At 46.0% G+C, this 22,732-nt stretch overlaps 1 protein-coding gene and 1 pseudogene across 1 annotated transcript in view; one reads left to right on the top strand and one right to left on the bottom strand.

Moving 5' to 3' along the window:
• Positions 1-379: 379 nt before the first annotated feature.
• Prosbeta7 (proteasome subunit beta type-4) overlaps positions 380-22,732 on the top strand; it is a 29,319-nt gene continuing 6,966 nt past the window's right edge. Inside the window, exons 1-6 of the mRNA XM_075692674.1 lie at positions 380-531; positions 1,087-1,293; positions 3,177-3,260; positions 11,753-11,815; positions 15,969-16,050; positions 17,665-17,784. Coding sequence (XP_075548789.1) covers positions 416-531; positions 1,087-1,293; positions 3,177-3,260; positions 11,753-11,815; positions 15,969-16,050; positions 17,665-17,784 — 672 coding nt within the window. The 5' untranslated portion in view covers positions 380-415. The remainder of the gene's footprint in view (positions 532-1,086; positions 1,294-3,176; positions 3,261-11,752; positions 11,816-15,968; positions 16,051-17,664; positions 17,785-22,732) is intronic.
• Positions 6,669-9,805, bottom strand: LOC142582709 (uncharacterized; annotated as a pseudogene).

The raw sequence follows: 22,732 nt of genomic DNA, 5'->3' as shown, positions 1-22,732 counted from the left end.
GGTGGCACTGGCACATGGTATAGAAGCATAACACTTGTCCATTGAACTGGCTGTCGACAATAAAACTGTCCAGAATGCTCATTTCAGAGTGCTACTCGGTTGTTTGTTTCATTACCTGTCCAGGGAAGTCCATGTGTACCACTGATCAAGCGCTCGCAATATCGCGCTGTAATCGCACTCTCCGCAGGCGATTTGAAGATGGCGCCAACGGAACGTAGCGCCGACCCGTTGGCAGGGTTCTCGAGGCCGACATGATGGCTTTATAAATTAGCGCAACAATGCGCAAGTATCTATTGAAGCATTACTTTTATTTTAATAGCAATTATATATTGGTACATTAGGCGAACTTACTTGTATTTCTTTTTCATTCAAATTCAGCCTGAGGCGCACTTTCGTATTCGATCTATTAGATGAAATGGCTGAAATGGCGTTCAACATCTCTGTGTTGCCGGGGGAAACCTCGTTTGGCTTTTCGAAGTTTCAACCTACAGCTCCAGCAGCTATGCACGAAGGGACACGCCAGCGGACCCAGTAAGTAAAGCCGTAATGGTACAACCACCAGTGCAACTTATGGTCCCTGTTGCGAACTGCCGAGAGGTAGCGACTCTACCTAGAATGCTGCTCGATGAGTTGACGTTTTCCGCACCCAGGGCTTTCTTGGCGTGCTACGAACGCAGTAGGTTTTCGCCGCACATTGGCTGATACGCGTTTTATTTGTCATTGCTCCAGCTTCAATTGTTACAGATCTGACGGACACAGTAGGAGGAGGTACCGAGTCGTATTTGAAGTTGATTCCTTCTTCCTCCGGCAGCTTTATGTCGAGAGAAATCGTAGAACACTCATGGGAGCGATTGGGATGCTAATGCGCTGAGCATAGTCCAGTCTTGTGTAGGTCTAACAAAGAACCACATGCATCTGACCACAGCGACAGGTTGAGCTATTCACGTTATATAGCACCATGCTGCTTCTGTGAACGTCTTTCAAGCAGACCATGCAACTTTGTTGTGTTAAGAATTCTTATGTACCAACCTCGTTCAGTACTCGAGTTATTTTTATTGTGTGACTTGTTTACGTTAACTATTGCAGGAGCCCAATGACTACGGCAACGTCCGTCCTGGGTATCAAGTTTGATGGCGGAGTCATGCTCGCAGCAGATATCCTCGGCTCCTATGGGTCGCTGGCTAGGTTCAGGAACTGCCCCCGCATACTTAAGGTTAACGACCAGATCGCAGCCGCAGCTAGCGGTGACTACGCTGACTTCCAATACCTCAAGAGCGTCATCGACCAGAAAATGTTAGTATTCTTTTTCATCACGCAATCTTTAGTGAAGCACTTACGTGGGTCATCCAGAGAGAGTCGCGTGGAAGATCCTTTCTTCCGTGGAGGCGTCACAGGCGCCCAAATTCATTGAAGGTGACACACTGACAACATTTGGAATCTTTTTAACCACAGGAACATTGCAAAAATTTGTGGATATAAGGAATTTACTTTGAGGCAACAACGCCACTATTTATGAAAGGAAGAATTGACATCCACCTGTATGTAGCATGAAGCTACAAAAGAAACCGACGCAGGTTTGTCAGATGCTATTTATTGCAATTTGCAATTCACTCATTTGAAATTTCTCTCTCTCAGAATGAAACTTATTTGGTAATCATTTGCTTTCCAAAATTACAAGGACATTGACTTCTGTGGATGCATGCAGAGGAATTGTAATTTGTCTGTTACATATAGTTTTCGTTGACGCCATCATGGCCGCCATATTAGGGTACTATCATGTCGAGAAGCTGCATAAACAAGAAACGTGACAGCACGATGGCATCATAGGTACGTTCTGCACCAAGCGACAAATCAATAATAGTGATAATCTGGTGAAAACATTCAGTGTAAGTAAAGCAAAATGATATGTGTGTGATGATAAGGTGCAATAACATCATCATGGCCTTCCATGTTTGGGTACCAGCACAGTGTGGTTTGATTTGGGAAACCATGGCATCACTTATATGTTAAGAACAGTTTCCAGGAGGCGGACGCTGGTGCTAAAGGCCCTCCATACACGTTTTCACCGACCAGGTTAAGTACCGTACACGTACCTTCCTCCACCACTCATCCCCTCAGCTTTCATCGTCAAGTGGAACTTGCATGCTCCCACTTCTGGTTCTGCAATGTAACTGTCCTCTGCTACTGCTGCGTCGAGGTGCGAGCGTGCAACAAGCAGAAAATCAGGAACCGAAAATCCCATAAGTGAAACAACCACAAACAACCTCCGGAAGTGAAAATTGCAGAAGCAGAACTGGTTTTAGTGACAAATCAGAAAACAGTGGCAGATATCAAAGGTTGGTGCTATTTAGCAAAAGCAGCTGTGACATGTGGATGGAGGGGCTTTAAGTAGGCTCTCCATGTTTTGGGCATGTTGATGCAGCGCTTCCATGGTTATGCAGCCTTCCACGTACGTGGCTGTGTGATAATTAGACAATAATTAAAATGGCTCTAAAATGTGATACCACAGCTCTCTCTCTCTCTCTCTCTCTCTCTCTCTATATATATATATATATATATATATATATATATATATATATATATATATATATATTTTTTTTTTTAAGTGCTACTCGCAACATGACAAGCAAGAACGTAAATCACGGATCACATTTTTAACTAGTGATCATAGTGCCGCACATCGACATCACGTTCGTCACATAAAGCGTATGAAATCGGCGCATTGTGATGATGGTATGAGTCCCACTCAACAAACTTTCTCATTAGCATTGCAGGGCCCACAGCGTGCATAAACAGGCCACAGTGGCACTAATGAAACCTGGTTATCACTAATGGAACTCGTTTGATTCTCATACAGCTTCAGTGCAGCCTTAGAAACCTTTTCTACATTGCTTGTGCACCCTTAAATAATTTGTTAGAGGGGTCATTAGAGCTATTAGGTGCTTCACTATTGTGCTTTCCCAAGTGGATGCCATTGTCTTTGCTTCACTCCTTCTTAACGCACATGTTCTCAAATGTGTCGTAGTGGGTAGCGCTGCTGGCTGTTTACGATCCCAGCACGGTTAGACGTTCTGCCATACTTCATGCTCTGAATTGATGTTTACCTGCAGTTTCGTTTAAGCACTCAAGCACAAACATGCCTTGACGACAAACTGTTCTCTACGGCTTTTTTCCAGGATCAGTGAACAATGCCTTAACGATGGCTTCAGACTCAAGCCCAAGTCCCTGTACTCATGGCTGACCCGTGTCATGTACAACAGGTGCGTACTCCATGCAGCGGTGGTGCCTGGTTGCATTCTATGCAGGGAAGGGCTTCCAAAGACTGAACACTCAGAACACTTGCCTTCTAGAAGGCAGTTCAGTTATGATCTCTCTAAACTAAACAAATGAAAAACAGATTGAAAGTTACCCACAGATGAGGAATTACTTCTTTATTCATTGAAATATGTTTTTAAAGCTAGTTTATCAGGACATATGAGCTCTGGGACACTGCGCATATGCATAGGCTGTGGCAGTGCTTGAAACATGTTGCACAGGTGCTGGTGCTATATTTCACACAATGTGCATTGGGCCATTCACGCTATGCAGTGTGGGCCATTGAGCAGGCCTTTCTTGCTGCTCTTGTGCAACACCTGAGCAGTACATTTCTGGGTATTTATTGAGTTCACTGAGCACAAATAATTTATTTTTCTCAGTAAGTTCAAAAGTTATAAGCACCTATACACTTACAGGCATCTTTTTGTCTGTGTTGGGACAGGGCACTCCTTAGACAATCGCTTGCACATATTAAACAGCTTTAGCAGAGTGTCACTGTTGCTCCGCTCTGCTCAGATTTCACATTTTGAGCCACTACAGGGAACTGCACGCGCTTCACATTTTTAAGATGTCTGCCTTTCTGAGACGCAAGTGACGCACTGCCAGCTTAGCTGCGAAACAACCAAGAAGCCAAATAGGCACGCCCTCAGGTTCCGCTCGGTCCGCTTTACTATAGCTGAGCGAGGTAAGCATTGCATGTTCTGCTGCTGTCATTTGCATTGTACGCACTAGTATTCCCACTAGGATGTTTTGTGCAAATTGCTAGCATACAGTGGTGCAAGTGGAGTGAGCCGCAATGGGGACGAAATCACACAAGTATCTCGCTTACCAAACATTCACATGCATTCCCATGATTTGCTGGCGCCACACTTCCGTCAGCGGTCATCTGATCAACACGGAGGAAGCGCCAATCGAACATCGCCTACTTGATGACCTAGGAGGCAAAGCAAATGTTTGGAAAGCGAGGCGCTTGCACGATGTCGCCCTTGCTTAGCTAAACCTATATGGAGAAGAAAGTACCATGGAAGTCTGAAGTCTTATTTACATTACAGCTTAAGCTTTGTGGTAGAAGCAGTAGGGGAGAGCCTCTATTGCAGGCAGGATAGCTTTTTTTGCTAGCAACATTTCACCTCGCTTCACTTTATCTTCTCTAAAGCCCTCAGGCTGGGTGAAAAACAGTCTGCGGATAGCATAAGCTGCTGTGAACATCTCAGCCAAATTTTGCAATTCTGTGCATCACATGGAGCTCGCAAGCGGAGCACGAAGTCACATTTTTCTCAAACACTCCCTTTTCAACAAAAGCCTGTTCCTTGCTCTTTTCTGGACACTTTATTTCATTATATAGCAGATTCCAATATGCAGCTGCTTTTGGCCTGTAGCTGACATAACCAAGAGGGGTGTTTGGATCATTGTGCTTTTTCTTACTATTACTGTGTATATATATTGGTGCATTTTAATAAACAGGCTGAAGTAAGTGAAAATCCACTTTCAAATTTCAATATTAGTTGCATACTTCTGATACAAACCAACTATCGTCTGCCCACACTAGGCCACAGCCACCCACATATGAATTAAACTTTGGCCACCATGCTTATCGGTGTCTTAGCTCTCATTTCTTGCTAATATTGACTAGTTTTTAACACTCAAGTAGCCTCAAATCAAACTTGAAATCAGACCACACGCATGCTTCCCAGTGTATGCTCACACCTGGCCACTCCTGGTTAGCCTTGGCAGAGTTAGCTTCGTATTGAGCTATTGGTAGCGCTTCAAAATGCGCAAGTTGGATATAGCTACTGACCGTTGGTCAAGCTTTTGCTGAACAAAGCCGGTCCACATCACGTAGCACAGTCAGACTGGAGCATTTGAGCGCGAGTGCTCAATCAAGCCCTGTCATTTACACAGCAAATGCTGCGCATACGCGCTACAGTTGCGTGTAGCTGCGGTCTGCTGCGTGGCATAGATACCGCGGTGGCCGTGGGGTGCCTCAACGAGTCCACTGACTGAGTGCACTATGGCTGGCTGAGGTCAACCATGTTTAGCACATCGTAGACACCAAAATCGGAAGTAGTAGCATCTACATAAACAACAAAATCAAATTTGTACTGCACTCCACGGGGACATTCAGTAGGCAGGGCGTTGTGGGCACAGCCTAACATGCCATAGCTTTCACAGTGCAAGTCAATGAAGGAGGGGCGGAAGCACCGCGTAGGGGACATTTGATTGCCAATAACTCTGCTTCTCCTGAATACTTTTTGTGGCAAAGTATTTCTGAAGTAGTCTATTTTAACTTCAAATGCATTTCTTGATTTCGCTAAAAAGTGGTTCATGGCCTATTATGACCTCTGACTGCAGACGCATTAAATAAGGGGCTATTACATACATTTGCTCGTACTAATATTCCTAAACTCTTTTCCAAAATTCTTGCCATAGAGTTCTTCCTGTGCACCACCTTGCAACTTGTAATGTTATAACCAAAATTTCCCGCATGGCTTGATGAGGGCGCTTTAAGGGACACTAACGCGAACCACTAAAACACTTTAGACTGATAAAGTAGTTTCTCCAAACTTTGTTTTCATTAATTTCATGGTAATGGGTTGATTGTTAGAAGAAAAAATGAAGGTCAAAGTTCCATTTGTATTTTGTGTCAAAACCCCAGCACTGCCACGTCACTGTGGCATAAGATTTAATAGTATTTTTCTTAAGCGGTTTGGTTGTGGCTGCTGTGGCTCAGTAACAGTTCTTGAAACTTGATAAGTTTAGCCTTTGGCTTTATATATCTATATACACCACATCTTTATGAATAAAAATATATATTGACAATCAGCTCTGTCTGAGCACAGACTAGTATGCACTATCACCGTTAACCCTAGTTTTGCATAGTTTGTCTTTGCTTATCATTGTCTTGCATGGATTCCTTGGTTCACCTGGCTTACCTTTGTTGATCATTGTTTGTTGTAATGTTTTCCAAATGAAAGACTAGTTTTGCATTGCTTGGCATGTATTTATTATAGTCACACAAGGCTTAATTGTACGTATTACAACCACACCACATATCACTCCCCCTTAGCGACTAATTTCAGAAGTCTTATGGTCTGTAAAGTAGTTAGAGATGGCATTTACTTCAGACACGGTGGTTTCACTTTGGAGCACCAAGTCTATAGAGATCCTCCACTGCGTTGTAACCATGCCAGTTGAATTCTCTAGAGTTTGGATGTTTCTCATGGTCTCAGCGTCGAGACGACATTCCCTCTGTGAGAGAGAGAGAGAGAGAGAACAACTTTAATAAATATGCCTGCAGAGTCGGTTAGGCTCCCTCCACGCAGGGAGGACAAGCTTTTACCGCGATGCGGCCACTACGTCAGTCTCGTGCATTGTGCTCCTCGAGGTCTTGGTTCCTCGCTACTTCCGCGGATCCGAGAGGGCCGCCATCCCCTTCCTAGGGGTGCTCCCCCCTTCTCCTCGGTTTCGCGAGGTCGCTGCCTCTCTAGAGCTGCCGAGACCTGCTGGACGGCCTTTAGTTGTGTATCTTGGTCATAGGTCCTCGTTGCAGCCTCTAGCCACGGCGGGATCGTCGTCTTCTCACTGGCTTCTCATGGATTTCTACTACAGTCCCAAAGGATGTGAGCCGCGGTGGCTCTCTCCTTAGCGCACAGTCTACACACGTCACTCGCGTACACGCTCGGACACACGTGCTTAGCTAGCACCGGGGTGAGCAGGGACCCCGTCTGTAATTGCCTGTATAACACTGCCTCCTCCCGGGTAAGCCCCGGGTGAGGTGGCGGCATAGTCTGTCTGTTAAGTCTGTACCACTTCACTATTTCATTGAAGGTGGTCATCTTGTCCTTGGCACTGCACCGTGACCAACACTCCGAGTCGGCCGTGCTTGCAGCCGCGCGGTTGGTTAGTCCTCGCGCGGCCGAGTTGGCCGTCTCGTTGTGGTTCACGTTCCCGCGTTCCGACACGTCACTGCCCATGTGGGCCGGAAACCACTTGATCACCACAGCGCTTTTGCGTCCGATGTCTTCGGCCTTGCGCAGTATGCGCGCAGCCTCACTACATACCCTACCCTTGGCGTAGTTCTTCACTGCCGTTCTAGAGTCACACAACACTGTAGTGCATCCGGGGTCGGAGACGGCCAAGGCGATGGCCACCTCCTCCGCCCGGTGTGCCTCTCGAGTCCGGACGCTCGCCGCGGTCTTCGTTGCACCCGTCGATGCCCCGACAGCCACCACCGCGTATGCGTCGCTGCTCCCTCGATACTCCGCCGCGTCCACGTAGATGGCGCCTTCTTCTCTGGCGTGGAGGTCCACAAGAGCCCTGGCCCTCGCCAACCTCCGCTCCTTGTTGTGCTCGGGGTTCACGTTCCTCGGGATCGGGCAGACCCTGAGCTTTCTGTTGATGCTATCCGGTATAAGCACGTCTTTCTGCTGCTCGCCTTCCCTCGGCTCGAGGCCAAGGTCCCGCAGTATCTTTCTTCCGGTTCTTGTTTCAGAGAGACGCTCGAGTTGCGCCGTTCTCTGTGCTTCGGCTATTTCGTCCAGCGTGTTGTGGACTCCCAGCGCCATGAATTTTTCGGTGCTCGTGCTTCCGAGGAGGCCGAGTGCCGCCTTATACGCCTTGCGTATGGTGGCGTCTATCTTGTTACGTTCGCTCGGCCTCCAGTTGTGGAAGGCGGCCACGTACGTTATGTGGCTAACTGCGAAGGATTGAACGAGCCTAGTCAGGCTCTCCTCCTTCATCCCCGCTCTTCTGTTGGACACCCTCTTGATGAGTCTCATTGCCGCGGCCGCTTTTCCCGCGAGCTTGTTGACCGTTTCACCGTTGACTCGATTTCGCTGGATGAGCAGCCCGAGCACTCTAATCTTCTCGACCTCCGGTATCACTTGTCCTCCCGCTGTCTTGACCGTAATCTGTGGTCGCTCGTACTTGACTTCCATGTTCTTTCTTTTCCTGCCCGCTCCTGTCGGTGGAATCACCAGCAGTTCTGACTTGGCCGGAGAGCAAACGAGTCCAGACCCGCCCAGCTGCTCCTCGATGGCGTTGACCGCTTCTTGCAGCGTTGTCTCGATGTGTCCGTCGCTTCCTCCCGGTACCCATAGCGTAACGTCGTCGGCGTAGATGGTGTGCCGGACTCCCGCTACTCTTTCTAGCCGGTTGGCCACCCCGATCATCACGAGGTTGAAGAGAAGCGGGGAGATCACCAAGCCCTGCGGAGTTCCGACGCTGCCCAACTTCTTCTCTTCGAGCTGCAGGTCTCCCGCGCAGATTTCGGTGGTCCGTTCCGTCAGGAAGTCTTTGATGTACTGGTATGTCCTTCTGCCCATGTTTAGTCTGGATACTTGGGCCAGGATAGCCGAGTGCCTCACTTTATCGAAGGCGCTCTGCAAGTCCAGCCCGAGTATGGCTCTGTTGTCCTTGGTGCCCGTCGTATCGTCGATGATCTCGTTCTTCAGTAAGATCATGGCGTCTTGCGTCCCGAGCTTCTTTCGAAACCCGATGATGGAATTTGGGTAAAGCTCCGATTCTTCCAGGTAACGCTGCCACCTGTTCATGAGAACGTGCTCGAGGACCTTTCCCACGCACGAAGTGAGCGAGATCGGCCTGAGGTTCTCTATGTTGGGCGGCTTGCCAGGCTTGGGGATGAGGATCGTCTTGGCTGCTTTCCATTGCTTGGGCAGCCTTCCTTCTTGCCAGCACTTGTTGAAGAAGTTCGTGAGCGTTTCGATGGCCGCTTCGTTGAGGTTCTTGAGCGCTCTGTTGGTCACTCGATCGGGACCCGCGGCGGACCTGCCATGGAGATCCTGCAGGGCAACTCTGACTTCCCACGTCTGGATGTCTCGATCTAGCGTCTCGTTCTCGTTGCCTTGGTAATCCGGGTGTCTTTCCGTGGGGGTGGTCGGTAGGTACTTGGCGTCCAAGCGCCCCTTGACCTCGTCCTCCCCGTGTTCACAGATTGCCTTGTGTAGGATTCTGGCCAGGTTGTTGTGTTGGTGGCCCTTGGTCTTGGTTTCGTCGAGGAGGTGCCGCAGCATGTTCCACGTCTTGCCCTTGTGCATCTGTCCGTCGGCTTCGTTGCAGGCCTCGTTCCACTGTTGGGTGCATAGCACCCTGCAGTGGACCTCGATCTGCCTGTTGAGCTCGGCGATCTTCTTCCTTAGACTTCGGTTGGTTCGTCGCTTCTGCCACCTCGCCTTTATGGACTGCTTGGCTTCTATCAGGTGGGCGAGCCGACTGTCCATCTTGTCTATCCGTTCGTCCGTCTCCAGCTCTTTGGTGGCTCCTTCCATCGTCTCAACGACGTTGGCCGCCCATTGCTCGATGTCCGTAATGTCCAGTTGCACCGCGGGTAGCGCCTTTCGAAAGGCGTCCCAGTCCGTAATGCGATGCTTCCTTATGCCGCTGTTGCCTTGGCGTTCTAGCGGTACGACGACCTCCACGATGTAGTGATCGCTGCCCAGCTCTTGGCCCGTGTTTCTCCATTTTGCTTCTCTCGATCCTCCGTCGGTTTTGATGAAGGTAAGGTCCGGAGTGGTGTCTCTCGTAACCGATGTGCCGATCCTGGTGGGAAAGGCCGGATCCGTGATTAGGTTCAGTCCCACGTCAGTGGCGTCTTGCATGAGCTCTCTCCCCTTGACCGTCGTTCTGTGGTAGCCCCAGTCTTGGCTCGGAGCGTTAAAGTCTCCGCACACTATGAGCGTATTGCTCCCCGCGACTGAACTCGCTTTGTGGAAGAGTGCCCTCTGTGCAGGAGTTTCATTTGCACGTTCGCAACATTTTCTCAACCTGTCTGCTTCCAGCTTCTCTCGTTTAGCTAAAATGTCAGAATCAGTCAATGCACACCCAAGGTGTCGTTTTAGCCGTAGTTGTGCATTCTGTCGAGCCCGGCGCTTTGCCTCGATCTACCTAGATGGAGCCGCCACCTCATCCACGGCCCATCTCCAAAGAACTGCAACATGACTTGTTCTGAAGTGCTGCTAAAGTATCTGTGAGATGAGAAGAATCACACACGGCGCTTCGCCCCACTGGCTGCAACTTAGGCCGAGCGCTGCTTCCTGTTGGCTGCAGCTGTAGTGGCACGCGCCCTATGGTTGACTGTGCCGTGTGAGGTGGCAGTGCGTTATTGGCTGAAGGTGGTTAGTTTCCTCCAATGTGTGACTTGCATAGTCCTTGTCTCCTCTCCGCTGTGCGGCGCTGCTGTTGGCTCTTCATGGTTATGCAGCTCAAGGACAGACACACAACGTCTTTTTGCCGGATTGCAAGCACTAGCGCACTAAAAAGATAACTAGGCACGAGCAGATCTTTGGCAAGCTGGTCTGGGAACGTTGAGGGAACGTCGCCACCCTTCTTTTGTTGTTGCATCTTTTCTCGCTTGCCAAAAATCTTTTCACAATAAGAATGGCTTTCTTGCTGCTGTAGAAGCATAATCTACTATTACAGGTCAAATTATTTTTTTGTTTTGTTTAGTGTCCATTTAACTGTGCAGTTTCATGGGAACATGCTGTCTGGCAAGGTTCATTAGGAATGCAATAAAAGTGAGCAAGAATTCACTGGAGATCTATGAGTATCGGAAAGCAAGTCAGTTAAATTAATTTTGTAAGTCACTTGAGTTCAATATGTCTATACCCATGCATGGTAATGCAAAGCCGGCTGGGTAAGTTAACCTCTAAGCTAATCTAAACCTTTCTAATGCTTTTAGACGTATGGTGCTAGCCTTATTTCTCAGTTCACAGCACACTTTGAAAATTTATCATTCCCACTGGCATAATGCGAATGATTGTGAACTCACTAGTAGAAATGACTCGCTGACCTTTTATAGCACCAATGGGAAGAAGGTTCACCTGACAGTAACTTGAATAGTGAAGAAACCTGTGACTCCTACAATCTGAGAGCATGCTTTCTGGCTGCAAATCCTAAGTTCTTTATCTACAGTTGGTCCAAATCTACCACAGCCTTTGTACTGGTATAAGTAGGCACAGAAGTTTTCAAATATTTCTGTGAAGTGGCCAGCAACACAATGTCTGGCCTCATTAGAGAAAAGGTTAACTAGTGATAACTACCGCAAGGCATTCATTTTGGGTATTTAGTATCATAGAATCATTTTTGGCTAGGTTTCCCTGAGCTGCTGAAGTGAGTACATGGGACTTTGAGTAAATTTCATTTCCTTATCAGCAACGTTAAGCAAATGGCATTTAAATTCACCTCTATTTTACTGTGGGCTGTTTCCAAACAATTCACTTTAAACACATGGTTTAATACATTCAGCTTGGTATATTATTTCTATATGCCAGATACAGTTTGGTCTGGAAAGTCATTCTGAGAAATGTCTTGTTAGGTTACAAATTATTTCTAGTGTTGGGTAGCCGGTTGCACAGAGTTCTTGGTAGCGCCACTCGGCTTTTCAGTTTTTGAGACAGTGTCCTTTCTTTATTTTGTGCAGACGTTCTAGGTTCGACCCGCTATGGAACACCTACCTCATCGCCGGCCTTCAGGATGGTGTTCCGTAAGTACCGATCTTCCACTTTTAATTGTGAGTGCAACTCATGTTACTTAACAGTAATATTATTTTTAAAGCCAAGCTTGTTTACCTTCCTGGGGTTCAGAGTGGGTCATTTTGTTGGTCGCTTGGCTGGGTTCTTGCCAAATAGGTTCAGCAGGGCCTTAACACTAGTTATTGCGCAATATTAGGAAGTTGCATGCCTAATAATAGGAATTGAACTGAGCAGCTCAGGCACAGTAGGCAAAAGTTCTAACCATTGGGCTCTAGACTGAAGCACATGTTCATGCTTAAAAACATATGGATGTGTCTAAAAGCACTTCTTAAAATCATTTAGAATCATGAACGTATATTGAAGAATCACAGGGTGGCACTTGTGTATGGCAGGCAACTAAACCCCTTTTTCTCTCTCTTTCCCTCCCCTCTCTCCATCTCTCTCTCAATATGACCATTTTGCCATTTTGAATTGTATGTTCACTAATTTTGCATGAATTAGTGAAACAGCAAGCAATGCATCGTATCATGATCGGCAAACTTCGTTGGGACAAAGATATGCACAGCTCGCCAGTGTAAAAATGCATGTGAAACACGCACCAGTGGTTCTAGTGTTTCAGCCAGTAAAACTGCTTTCTGTGTCTACACGGCATTAGTAACAAATTGCAGCGGTAGCTTTTCCACTTTTTGTTCGCTTCTAGTATTGCATTTATTTTTCGTACGGCGAAATACTGCACTGCAGCTATTTGAAGCTCAGATCTGTCTCCTTTATGATGGTTCCAAAATGGCAGCATTGTATCAACGAAAATCCGCATGCAGCACGGTGCGATGGCTCCTCCTGACAACCGATTTTTAACCTTATTTTTGTCAACATCATACTAGAAGAGTGCAGTTTTCTAAAATTCTACATGACTTTTCTTCCTAATATATTCCCACATGACAAAGGAGCACCTGAGGATTATGCAAAAAGAGGGGATCAGGATATTTGATGAAATCAACCATCCTAATTGCCGAGTCCTCCTGAAAGGGGTTGGGGGTAAACCGTAGCAGTGGGCAGCATTTCTTCCACCACCCACCACGCGGAAAACACTGTGCAACTTCAAGATGTTCAACCCCACAATTCAATTAATTTATTTAGAGTGGCTTTTAGCAAGAGAAACGAAGTGAGCTTTGAATTTTAAGTCATGTCATAGTGTGTTTTGTTTGGCCTGTGTAAGTGCATGACATTGACCTCTCCATACGTTTACTCAGCAGCCACAGCTCCTCTGCAGCGAGAGTACCCTGCATAATGCCCTCTTGTCCTTTGAACAGAGTTTTCAGAAATGGCCAAGCATTTACTGCAAGTTGTTTTAACAATGAACAGCGGGTGCTTTAAAGAGAGCCCTGAAACACTTTTCTAACTAATCATAGAATGGCCTCGCTACTAAAGGATGTCATCTCGCGAATCTCCGCGGGATACGTGGGCCTATCTGCCCTCTCCCCCTAACGCATGCATCTCGTCTTCTACTCTTATCATGGCTGCACATGGCAGTCCATACGCCGGCCATCTTGAAGGTAATCTGCAGAAAGTACAAAGGCGGAGCCAAGATTCGTTGGTGCCTTGATGTGCATTGTGTTCCCGCACAACTAGTGTTGGCGGCCACGTAATCTCAAGTTTCTGAGGCACGAAATGAAACGTTCACTCGCCCTGTGACAGGGAGTGTTCGTGGCCATCCAGTGAGATCTGTTCCCATTTGCCTGTGCGTGCGTGTGACACTAACAAAACTACAAGCCTTACCTACTTAACGTAGCTGTCTCTCTGCTGTCACCATCAGCGCCCCGCCTTCCTGTTGAAAATATGGCTTTCTTTTCCTTCTTTCTTTTTTTTGGATGAATATCCATGTAATTTGACACTGTTGTTTTTAATTGTGGGCACCATCTGATGACAGCAGTGGGCACTAAGCATGGTCAGCCGCAGCATCCAAGATTTACGGCGGCATGTGGCGCAGTACTCAGTAAACCCTCATTATTTTGTCGCAGAACGCTCCCTAGTGAACACGTAACAACTTCTAGAGTATAATCAAAATTTTTTGTGGGGACTGGTGAGGGGCCCTTTAAAGCTAAGCTTTCTGTGCCTCTTCCTTCAACTTTTCCACTGCTGCGGCTAGTCCTACTGCTGTTGCTTTATACTACATACTACTATTCGAACTCGCATATCTCGATATATCGGTTAAGTCGAAAGTTTTCCACAGCGCGCCTTCCCCACCCATAGGTGTTATGTATTTGCTCCCGTTTATCTCAAAGCATTTTTCGGGCGTAATACGGATATCTTGAGATTTTGACCCGAGACAGCTGAAGGCAAAGGCCATTACCGAAAGGTGATACAGGCTCCAAGCGAGCGCTTGGTTCCTACTAAGTGCCAAATGCAGCTACGATCTAAAGGCGAACACAAAATTGCCGCGGACGCAGCCATTTTCTCTCAACCACGTCAAGTAACCTTGGAAGCAGTTACGATGAACTTTGCGACAAAGTTCACAAAGCTACCGACTGCGCCAGCGATGCCGAAGACGGAGAAATCACGTTTGAAGAGTATGCGCTCTACGAGTCAGACATGCCCGTTACCGGAATGTTGTCCGACGCCGACATTGTTGACACGGCAGTGAACGACGGTGATCACGCTGACGAAGAACAACCTAGAGAAGTGCCGACAACTGCACGAACAAGAAGCTTGCTATGCTTGCTCCGCAACAAAGTTGAATGCAGCGGCGACGAACAACGGCTCATGTGGTGCGTTCAGCAGCTCGAGGATGCTTTTCTCGTGCCAAATACCAATGCAGAGCAGGCAAGCATCACCCAGTTCTTCTTCCCAAAATAATAAAATTCAGTTTTTCCTGGGAATTCTGCATTTATTGCAAAAGCTCCCCTCGTGCTGTGGAGCGTTTGTTAGCAGTGCTGGTTGTTACTGGCTCTTTCAGTGACCCAATCACTGAAATTTTCGGCATTTTGCTTAACTCGAAACTCCGCTTATCTCGAAATTTTTCCTGGATTTTACAGCTTTGAGTTAACGAGGGTTTACTGTATCTCGAATGCCGTGAGCCACCCCGTCACATTGCTCTCTCAGTACGATCTTGAACTTCTCGGTTTGAACTCCTCGGATAGTTTTCTAGCTATACAAGCGGGTGCAACGGGTTGGTGTGATGCAGCGCACCAGGCAACTCTTGCAGGTCACAGTGAACAGCACCCTGGCAGGTATCTACAGCTATGAGGTACTACAGGTATCTACAGCTACCAGGTATATCATAACACTGGCATGAGGAGGAGCACTGCCGGTGGCATTGCAAGCATCGCTCCTTGATGGTGCGCAAGATGAGACTGACGAGAAACTGCCGGCATTAAGTCAGTGCCCAGTGAAATATTAATAACATTGACTTGATGTCTACTGCTCAGGCCAAAGCCTACACACAGCAGTGCCCCCCTCCCCAGTGTATTGCATCTGTGGTCACCAGAGTTTTGCTCACTGATGTGTGTTAGCAAGGGTTTTGGGCATTGAGCTGCACTGGCAAGAACATGGGACGAAGGTGCCCCGAATGAAAGAGCTGCTACAGGCAAGGAAAACATGTAAGAATTAAGGTTTCTGTTGTGAGTAGGAGCTTTAATGTGGCAGTCTCTTCACGCTTGTGATAATGAAAATAGAAGGCAACACTTTCACTGAATGTGAAACGCACCACAGTGCCTTTCTACAGTGAAGAGAAATCACTGACAGTATAACATTGCTGCTGGCCATTCTGTAAGTGAACTTGATAGCAGTCCATCATGCAGAAATGGTTTTGACAATAAGTGTGCCCACACACTGTGGTCGTACCATTTTTGCTTTCTTCCCCACTTTAACCATTATGTCTCGGTACATAGTTATTTTTCTGGTATGCCTCTGTGGCCCCCTCAGTTTAATAATGCTTTCCAATCCTTCGTAGTGCATCAGCCAAGGTCCATTCAATGAAGTGCTTCTCCATGCATTTTCGTAACTATGTTATTGGAAGTATTAAGACTAAGTAATGTTTTCTGTGTTCTTGTGTGATGTGTGCAAAATGAATGGACATAGGAGTATGTGTTCGCCACTGTTTACTTATTGGTCATTCTGGTGCTTGGAATGCTTAAAAAAGAGCATATTGTTTCCTCTGAAATGCAGATTCCTGGGCCAGGTTGACATGTTGGGAACAGCATTTGAAAGTAGCACTTTGGCCACTGGCTATGGAGCCTACATCGCACAGGTAAATGTCACCTACCACCCACGCTAGAGTTTACTTGAACCTTTCCTGAGTTGCGCGACCGCACTTCTCCGCCCGACACATTTTGTGTCGCCAGTAGCGGTGGTGTTGCAGTCGGTCTCTATTGAACAGGCATTGCGGTGAAGTGCATAGCACACTGGAGCACGACCAGTCTGGCGTCTGAGCAGCTGCCTGCTCTAGACAGGCCATGCTTAGGTTTTCTACGGTTTGCTAAATGCATTTGTTATTTAGCGATGACAACTCCACCGCAATGAGCAGCACTTCACGCAACTTGCACGATAAGGTGCAGGGTGCATCAATGGGCGCACTGCCCATATATTCTAGTTCACTGTACCCATGCCAAGACGTATTGCTTACCTCTTGTTTTCATTTAGGAAATCCGCTACCTATATCTGAAGAGACACCATCTGAATAAACTTGTTGCAGCTTTGAAGTGATAGTCTCATGGGGGTCTTATTTTGAATGCAAGCTTGAATGGCTGGAGCAGCATTACTGAATGTTGGAAAATGCGTATGTATGTGTGATTTCTTTTGTCTGGTTATAATTTAATGTTATATTATTTGGCATGTTATGGCAGATAAAGATAAATTCCAGCAGTGTACTGCAAATAGCTGTCGAATTAGTTTTACAGCCACCACCGTGCAGTCTCGGGGCGTTAAACCCCCATTTCTTCTTTTGTTCTTCATGGGTATGTTATTTTATGTATGTGTATGTACGTGTATATGTTTTTTATATGTTATCTCTGTGAATATTTTTCATGATGTTGGCGCCCTAGGCCTCGTACTGCCTTGTTCGAAAGTGGTCATTTGTGAATCATTCAAGATATCCGTGAACCTGAATGCTTTACTTCTGCAGTAATTGCCATCCAGGGGCCGCATTCTCAATCACATTTAGGAATATCAGTTTGGGTGCACTCTGATTGGCTGAGCCATAAAAGGGTATTCCTGTCACTCAAATGAGGCATTGTACTGGTTGTCACATCGTGCCAAAATAAAAATGTTTCAAAAGTGATCATGCCCACCAGTGTTTTAGTTTTACATTGATCGCTGCTACTATGTTTTTGCTTCTCAGTCATTCTTTACGTATGCCAGTGAACGTTGCAGGTATGCCAAAGTGCTTTGTGAGGAGCTTATAAAGAAATAGTTTCTGTTGCCCCACAAGGAATTCAACGCGGGATCCGCAGATTGCCAGTAAGGCTTAACCTCTCAGCCTGTGCCTGGAGAGTGCTCTCGCGCGTCTAGCTGTTATGATTGGCAGATGCCTACTCAGCTTGTCCTTACTACTGGAGGAAACCGGCATTGGCACCTTCTTTGTCTTATAGCACGTCATCATGCCAGTTGCAGAGGATGCCACAATTTAAGCTTTCTTCTCAACAGGAGATTGCTTGTGCGCAGCTGTGAATGTTTACTCCACCTGGTACAGCGGAAAACAGAAAAAGGCTTACTGCATATGACATTGTGCCGGCTATTGCTTCACCATTTTACAGTGTAGTCAAAACTGCAACTATTTAATAAGCTCGCACGCACATTGAGGGACTCGGGCGCATGGCCAGTGAGGCACCATTGAACTCTGTTGTGTACTCTTTCTGTTCAACAGCCACTGCTCCGTGAGGCCTATGAGAAGAAAGCTGGCCAGCTGACGAAGGAAGAAGCTCAGAAGGTGCTCACTTACTGCCTCAGGGTCCTGTACTACCGTGACGCCCGTTCATTTGACAAGGCAAGTACTGTAGCAACACTGCTCAAAGGGACTGACCAACCAACCAGTATTCCTGCGAAAAATAAGGAACAATGGCAGTTGAGCCAAAAGGTCTAATTTTAAGTCAATTTAGGAAGCTCTGCCAAACTACGTAAGGAGAGTAGATCATCACTCTCACATTGGGATGGTGGTGCACACTGATGCCACAACTTGTTTACACTTATTTTTTTATTTATTTTTTAATCCTCGTGGACACAAATAAGGCATGAATATGCTTTCTATGAAAACGCAACAAAGCACAATTGTGGTGAATGTCGTCATAGTCAACAAAAGTATGGCAGTACTGTAGACTTTCCTTAATTCGCCTCCAGTCAATTGAATTTTTCATTTAAGTCAATTCTGGCCAAAGGTCCCGCACAGTGCCTATGCATTTTTATGGGCCATACATTACTTGAGCTTGACTGATCGCACATGCACCTGACTACAATGGCGACCCCAGTTGTGACCCTAATGGCTACAGCATTTGTCTTCGTGGTATGGGACAGTAAATGTGTAGAAGGCATGTTATTTTCAGCTGAAAATGCTAATTTTCACCCTGCGCTTGTCAGATTTTCAAGCAAAAGCAGCAGCTCACAATGAATGATTACATATTTATCCAATGCTAACCTGCACCTTTTTTATATAAGAAATGGGGGTAAAAAGGGTCGAAAAGGTTACCTGCATGTTACAGTCAGATGTGATACCATCATTATGACATTGGCAATAGCTTACCGTGAGAGCCAGCATCATTAGCATTGTCACCACAAGATGGCGACGGAACAAGTTCTTGTATTGGCAACAACGACCCACCACCTCATTAGGAAACTTTGTGTCATGTTTAACACACTAAGCTAGCAGTTAAAGGCCAAGTGCAGTTAAATTTCAATTTGGCTTAGTCAGTTACAAATGAGTAGTGTATACCAGCAAAGCAATCTTGGCAAAGACAAGAGCTGACAGTTACATAATTTTCTCATTAGTGGCCTCTAAATAGTACCAAAGCAGACATGCACCTGGCGGCTAGCAGCCATGGCATAAAACCCAGCATGTTGCCTCCGAGATCTTTCAGCGTGTGACAGGCAGCCACAGCCACCTAATTTTAGAGGTCATGCATCACTTCTGGCAAGCAGTAATGGCATGGGTGGGTTTTTGTAAGTTAGGTATTAAAAATTCGCACTTTGGCTAGCATTTTATAATGCTTCCACTCGTATTTTAAATGCAACATCTTGCACAGAGGCTCCAGTATATTTGTACTATCTTAAACTAGGCCTTCTGCGTGGTCCATAATTTCATGTCGGTTGGCCTATAACAGAGCTGCATCACATGTTCAGCATGTTGGAGACTTGCGTACATCGCAGGATGAACTGGCAAGTTAGTTTGTGCTTGGGCCACCATTCACGATTGCTGCGGAGCCATTAAAAAAAATGTGGATAACAAAAAGAGTTATTGACCACACAGAGGATGACGTGTTGCTCGTAGCAATAAAAAGCTGTCTGAGAGCGACAACAATGAGCATTAAGTGAAAATAAATTCTGTAGTAAAGGTACACTAAGCAAGCTTCATATTTTTCGGATTGTCTTAGTTGGAGATATGGAACTTTCTTTTTATAAAATTGGGTGTGCATTAGGCTTGAGTGTGCATTGTTTTCAACATAGAACCCATAAGAACTTGTTGCGCGTTAAGATCAGGTAAATACTGACAAGTAAGGCAGTGGTGTGTTTGGACATATTCTTCTGTTCCATATTTAATTTGACCTGCCACACAATTCAAGCAATTCTAACGGTCCTGTCCTGGTCGAATTAATAAAAGTCGATTGTATCAAACCAGCATGTGGGTTATTAATTTGTGACTTGCAGGAGTTCTTGTAAATGGAGCTACGAGGTCTCCTCTCTTTCTGTATTTAACAAATAAATCAAAGTCCTTCACTTGGGAAGACTGTTTCATTAGCAACACATACAATCTATTCTGCATACCCCTTGTTAAGCTTTTTGGCTATGACAACCCTGTGGTTCTCATACAGCACGGCGCACCAACACCATGCAGAAAATATGTTGAAAGTACAAGCAAAGTCACAAGTTTACGTGATCCGGGGTTTGAGAAAGAGCCTGTGCATGCAACTTCGATTTCAAATGTGCCACGTTTACACATCAATGTGCGCAACCAACATAGTGTATTACTGTTATGAGGATACCGTAAAGTACTGCTGAAGCACCCATCCCACTTTCACTGAAAATTAGGTTAATCTAGATATGAGCGCTTGTCCAGTCGAAGCAGTAAAAACCAAGACGGTGGCCAACTATAGACGTTGAGGCAGGGCTACGGTGGCTATGGAATCAAACACAGCATGTTTATCTTCAAATGGTAAATGATGGCGTACACTAGCACCTACTCGCCATCACTGAAGCCAGCGAACGACTCTTCCAAGTCAGTGCAAAATAGGAGGTCAGTGCATTCGTTGTTGACACTCGCGCAACTTGAACACACCACGGTCCAATGGCATAGCCAGAAATTTCGTTTGAGGGGGCCTCCCGTTTCAGCTCGGCCTCCTCCTTATAGAATTTGTTGAGGGATCAAATACATGAATAATAAATGCATTACCATTGCCAAAGATGCTGCAAACGAATTCTTGAACGCTACGCACTGTCAAGACAAGTAAAATATATATTTTTTTAAAAAGAATATGTCAAAGAATGTGTCAAAAGTTGTGCCCAAAATAACTGATATCATTGCTTCCATGTTTTCTCTCTATTTAATAAGCAAAGAAAATATCACACGAACTTTAGAAGAATAATATCAGTTTGAAACCAGCAATGCACTACGTGCCCCTGATTTGAAAAATGTGAAGGCCATGAAATGAACAAGCTGAAGGCAAATATTTTAATGAAACTTTGTCATTCAAGAACTTCGTTTATATATATCTGTAAATATGCAACGGCCAGGTACAATCTCAATGACGCTGTCCCTTGTTACAATATACTGCGTAGGAGCAGCTGTCACCGGTCATCTATTGCGATTAATTGCACCGAAATTATAGTCGCAACAAAGAGCACATATAAAAAGCAGTTCTTCTGCAAAATATGCAAGGGCAAGTCAAATTAAAGTGAGCCAATTGCGAATATATCACAAATGGGGTGCTTTATTTAAAAGTAGTATCCACAAGCATTTAGACATTTAAACATTTAGACATTTAAACAACCCGCCGTGGTTGCTCAGTGGCTATGGTGTTGGGCTGCTGAGCACGAGGTCGCAGGATCGAATCCCGGCCATGGCGGCTGCATTTCGATGGGGGCGAAATGAGAAAACACCCGTGTACTTAGATTTAGGTGCACGCTAAAGATCCCCAGGTGGTCGAAATTTCCGGAGTCCTCCACTACAGCGGGCCTCATAATCAGAAAGTGGTTTTGGCACATAAAACCCCATAATTTAATTTTTTTTTAATTTTGACATTTAAACACATCAGCGACGTAGAGACAGGCATTGCCATGGAGCAAGATTACCTTATTCCTGAATTTTCCATGTCATTTGTTTTTGATTGCGACACACAGCCGATCCGGCGTTTCACAATATCGCAAACGATTGATAGTCCCTCCAGCTTTAGCAAATTCCCTCAGTAATGGCCCCTGACGATCGAAAAAAAAGAAATGTACCACACCTTCCCGCCAGAAATATGGCGGCCTTTGCTTTCTTTGGGGGTGGTGAATTCGAATGTTTCTACTGTAAGCTTTGCTGTCGTGTTTCAGGCTCATAGTGGCAACATGATTCATCCCCGGTCACAATTGTAGACAAGAAGTCGTCACCCTCATTGTGATACCAGACTAGATGAGTCAAGGCAGCACCGAACCTCTCCGTCTTCTAGTGGTGGTTCAAAATCTCGGGCATCCATTGCACACACAAGAGCCGATAAACGAGGTGTTCATGAATTATGGTGTGACATGAACCGTGACTGATGTTCACAAACCCTGCCAATTCATTGACGCTTATCCTCTGATCTTGTCTGATCAGCTCATCAGTCTTTGTAGTTGTGTTGGGAGTGATTGTTTGGGCCCGGTCTTGGATCGTCTTTGCAACTTTCACATCCTTCTTTGAACCGTTTTCTCTAACGCTCCACAGTGGCCAATGAAATGTAATGTTCAACATACACGGTAGCCACACGGCGACTAATTTCTTTTTGGGAAACACCTTCAGCTGTGAAAAGCCTTGCGAAGCCATGCTGTTAAACTTTTAGAGTGTGCATTATGTCACGCAACCATGTTCAACCCAGTTTATGAGAGCCTTAAAGAACCTTTATCCTCACACCTGCGTGTCACTTTTGTAAATGAGAGATGCCCGTGAGCTACGCGCATGCCTCGCAGATAATGAACCGAACCATTATTGCGCAGGGTGGGTTGGCTCAGTTTCATCTGACTCGCCCTCGTACATTAAAATTCGAAGATGCAATGGAATAAACAAATGCAAAGATACAGCTTGATAAATGGCAAAAAAGTGTCACTAGAAACAAAGTTCACTGCATGTATACACAAAACCTCGCAACAAGATATTTAAGTATATGTATAAGTCTCCAATAAATCTACATATCTAAGAAAAAGTCACCGTATATAATGCGTCAAACAAGGCAAATAAACATGTTGCGCAACCACATATTCAGAGATCACAGCACCCCCTCCCTCCACTCGCCTTGAGGTATCACGCGCGACAGGAGGCAGCTCGCTTCGTCCCCGCTTTTCTCCCTTGCGCACACAAGACTGAGCCACCATCGTCGGCTCACCCATGCCACCCCCGCCCCCTTACGCTTTCACTCGCACATACAGCATGCGGTGCGCGGTCACGATGTTATCGCCCTTGGACTTTATACGGAACATGAGTGCGATGGTAATGGCAGGAATGTGCCTGGAGTGTCCATGTAATTGCTATCGCAATAATATAATAAGAGTAT

Source organism: Dermacentor variabilis, chromosome 5, assembly GCF_050947875.1.
Source record: "Dermacentor variabilis isolate Ectoservices chromosome 5, ASM5094787v1, whole genome shotgun sequence".
NCBI lineage: Eukaryota > Metazoa > Arthropoda > Arachnida > Ixodida > Ixodidae > Dermacentor > Dermacentor variabilis.
This window is presented reverse-complemented; position numbering and strand designations above follow the sequence as displayed.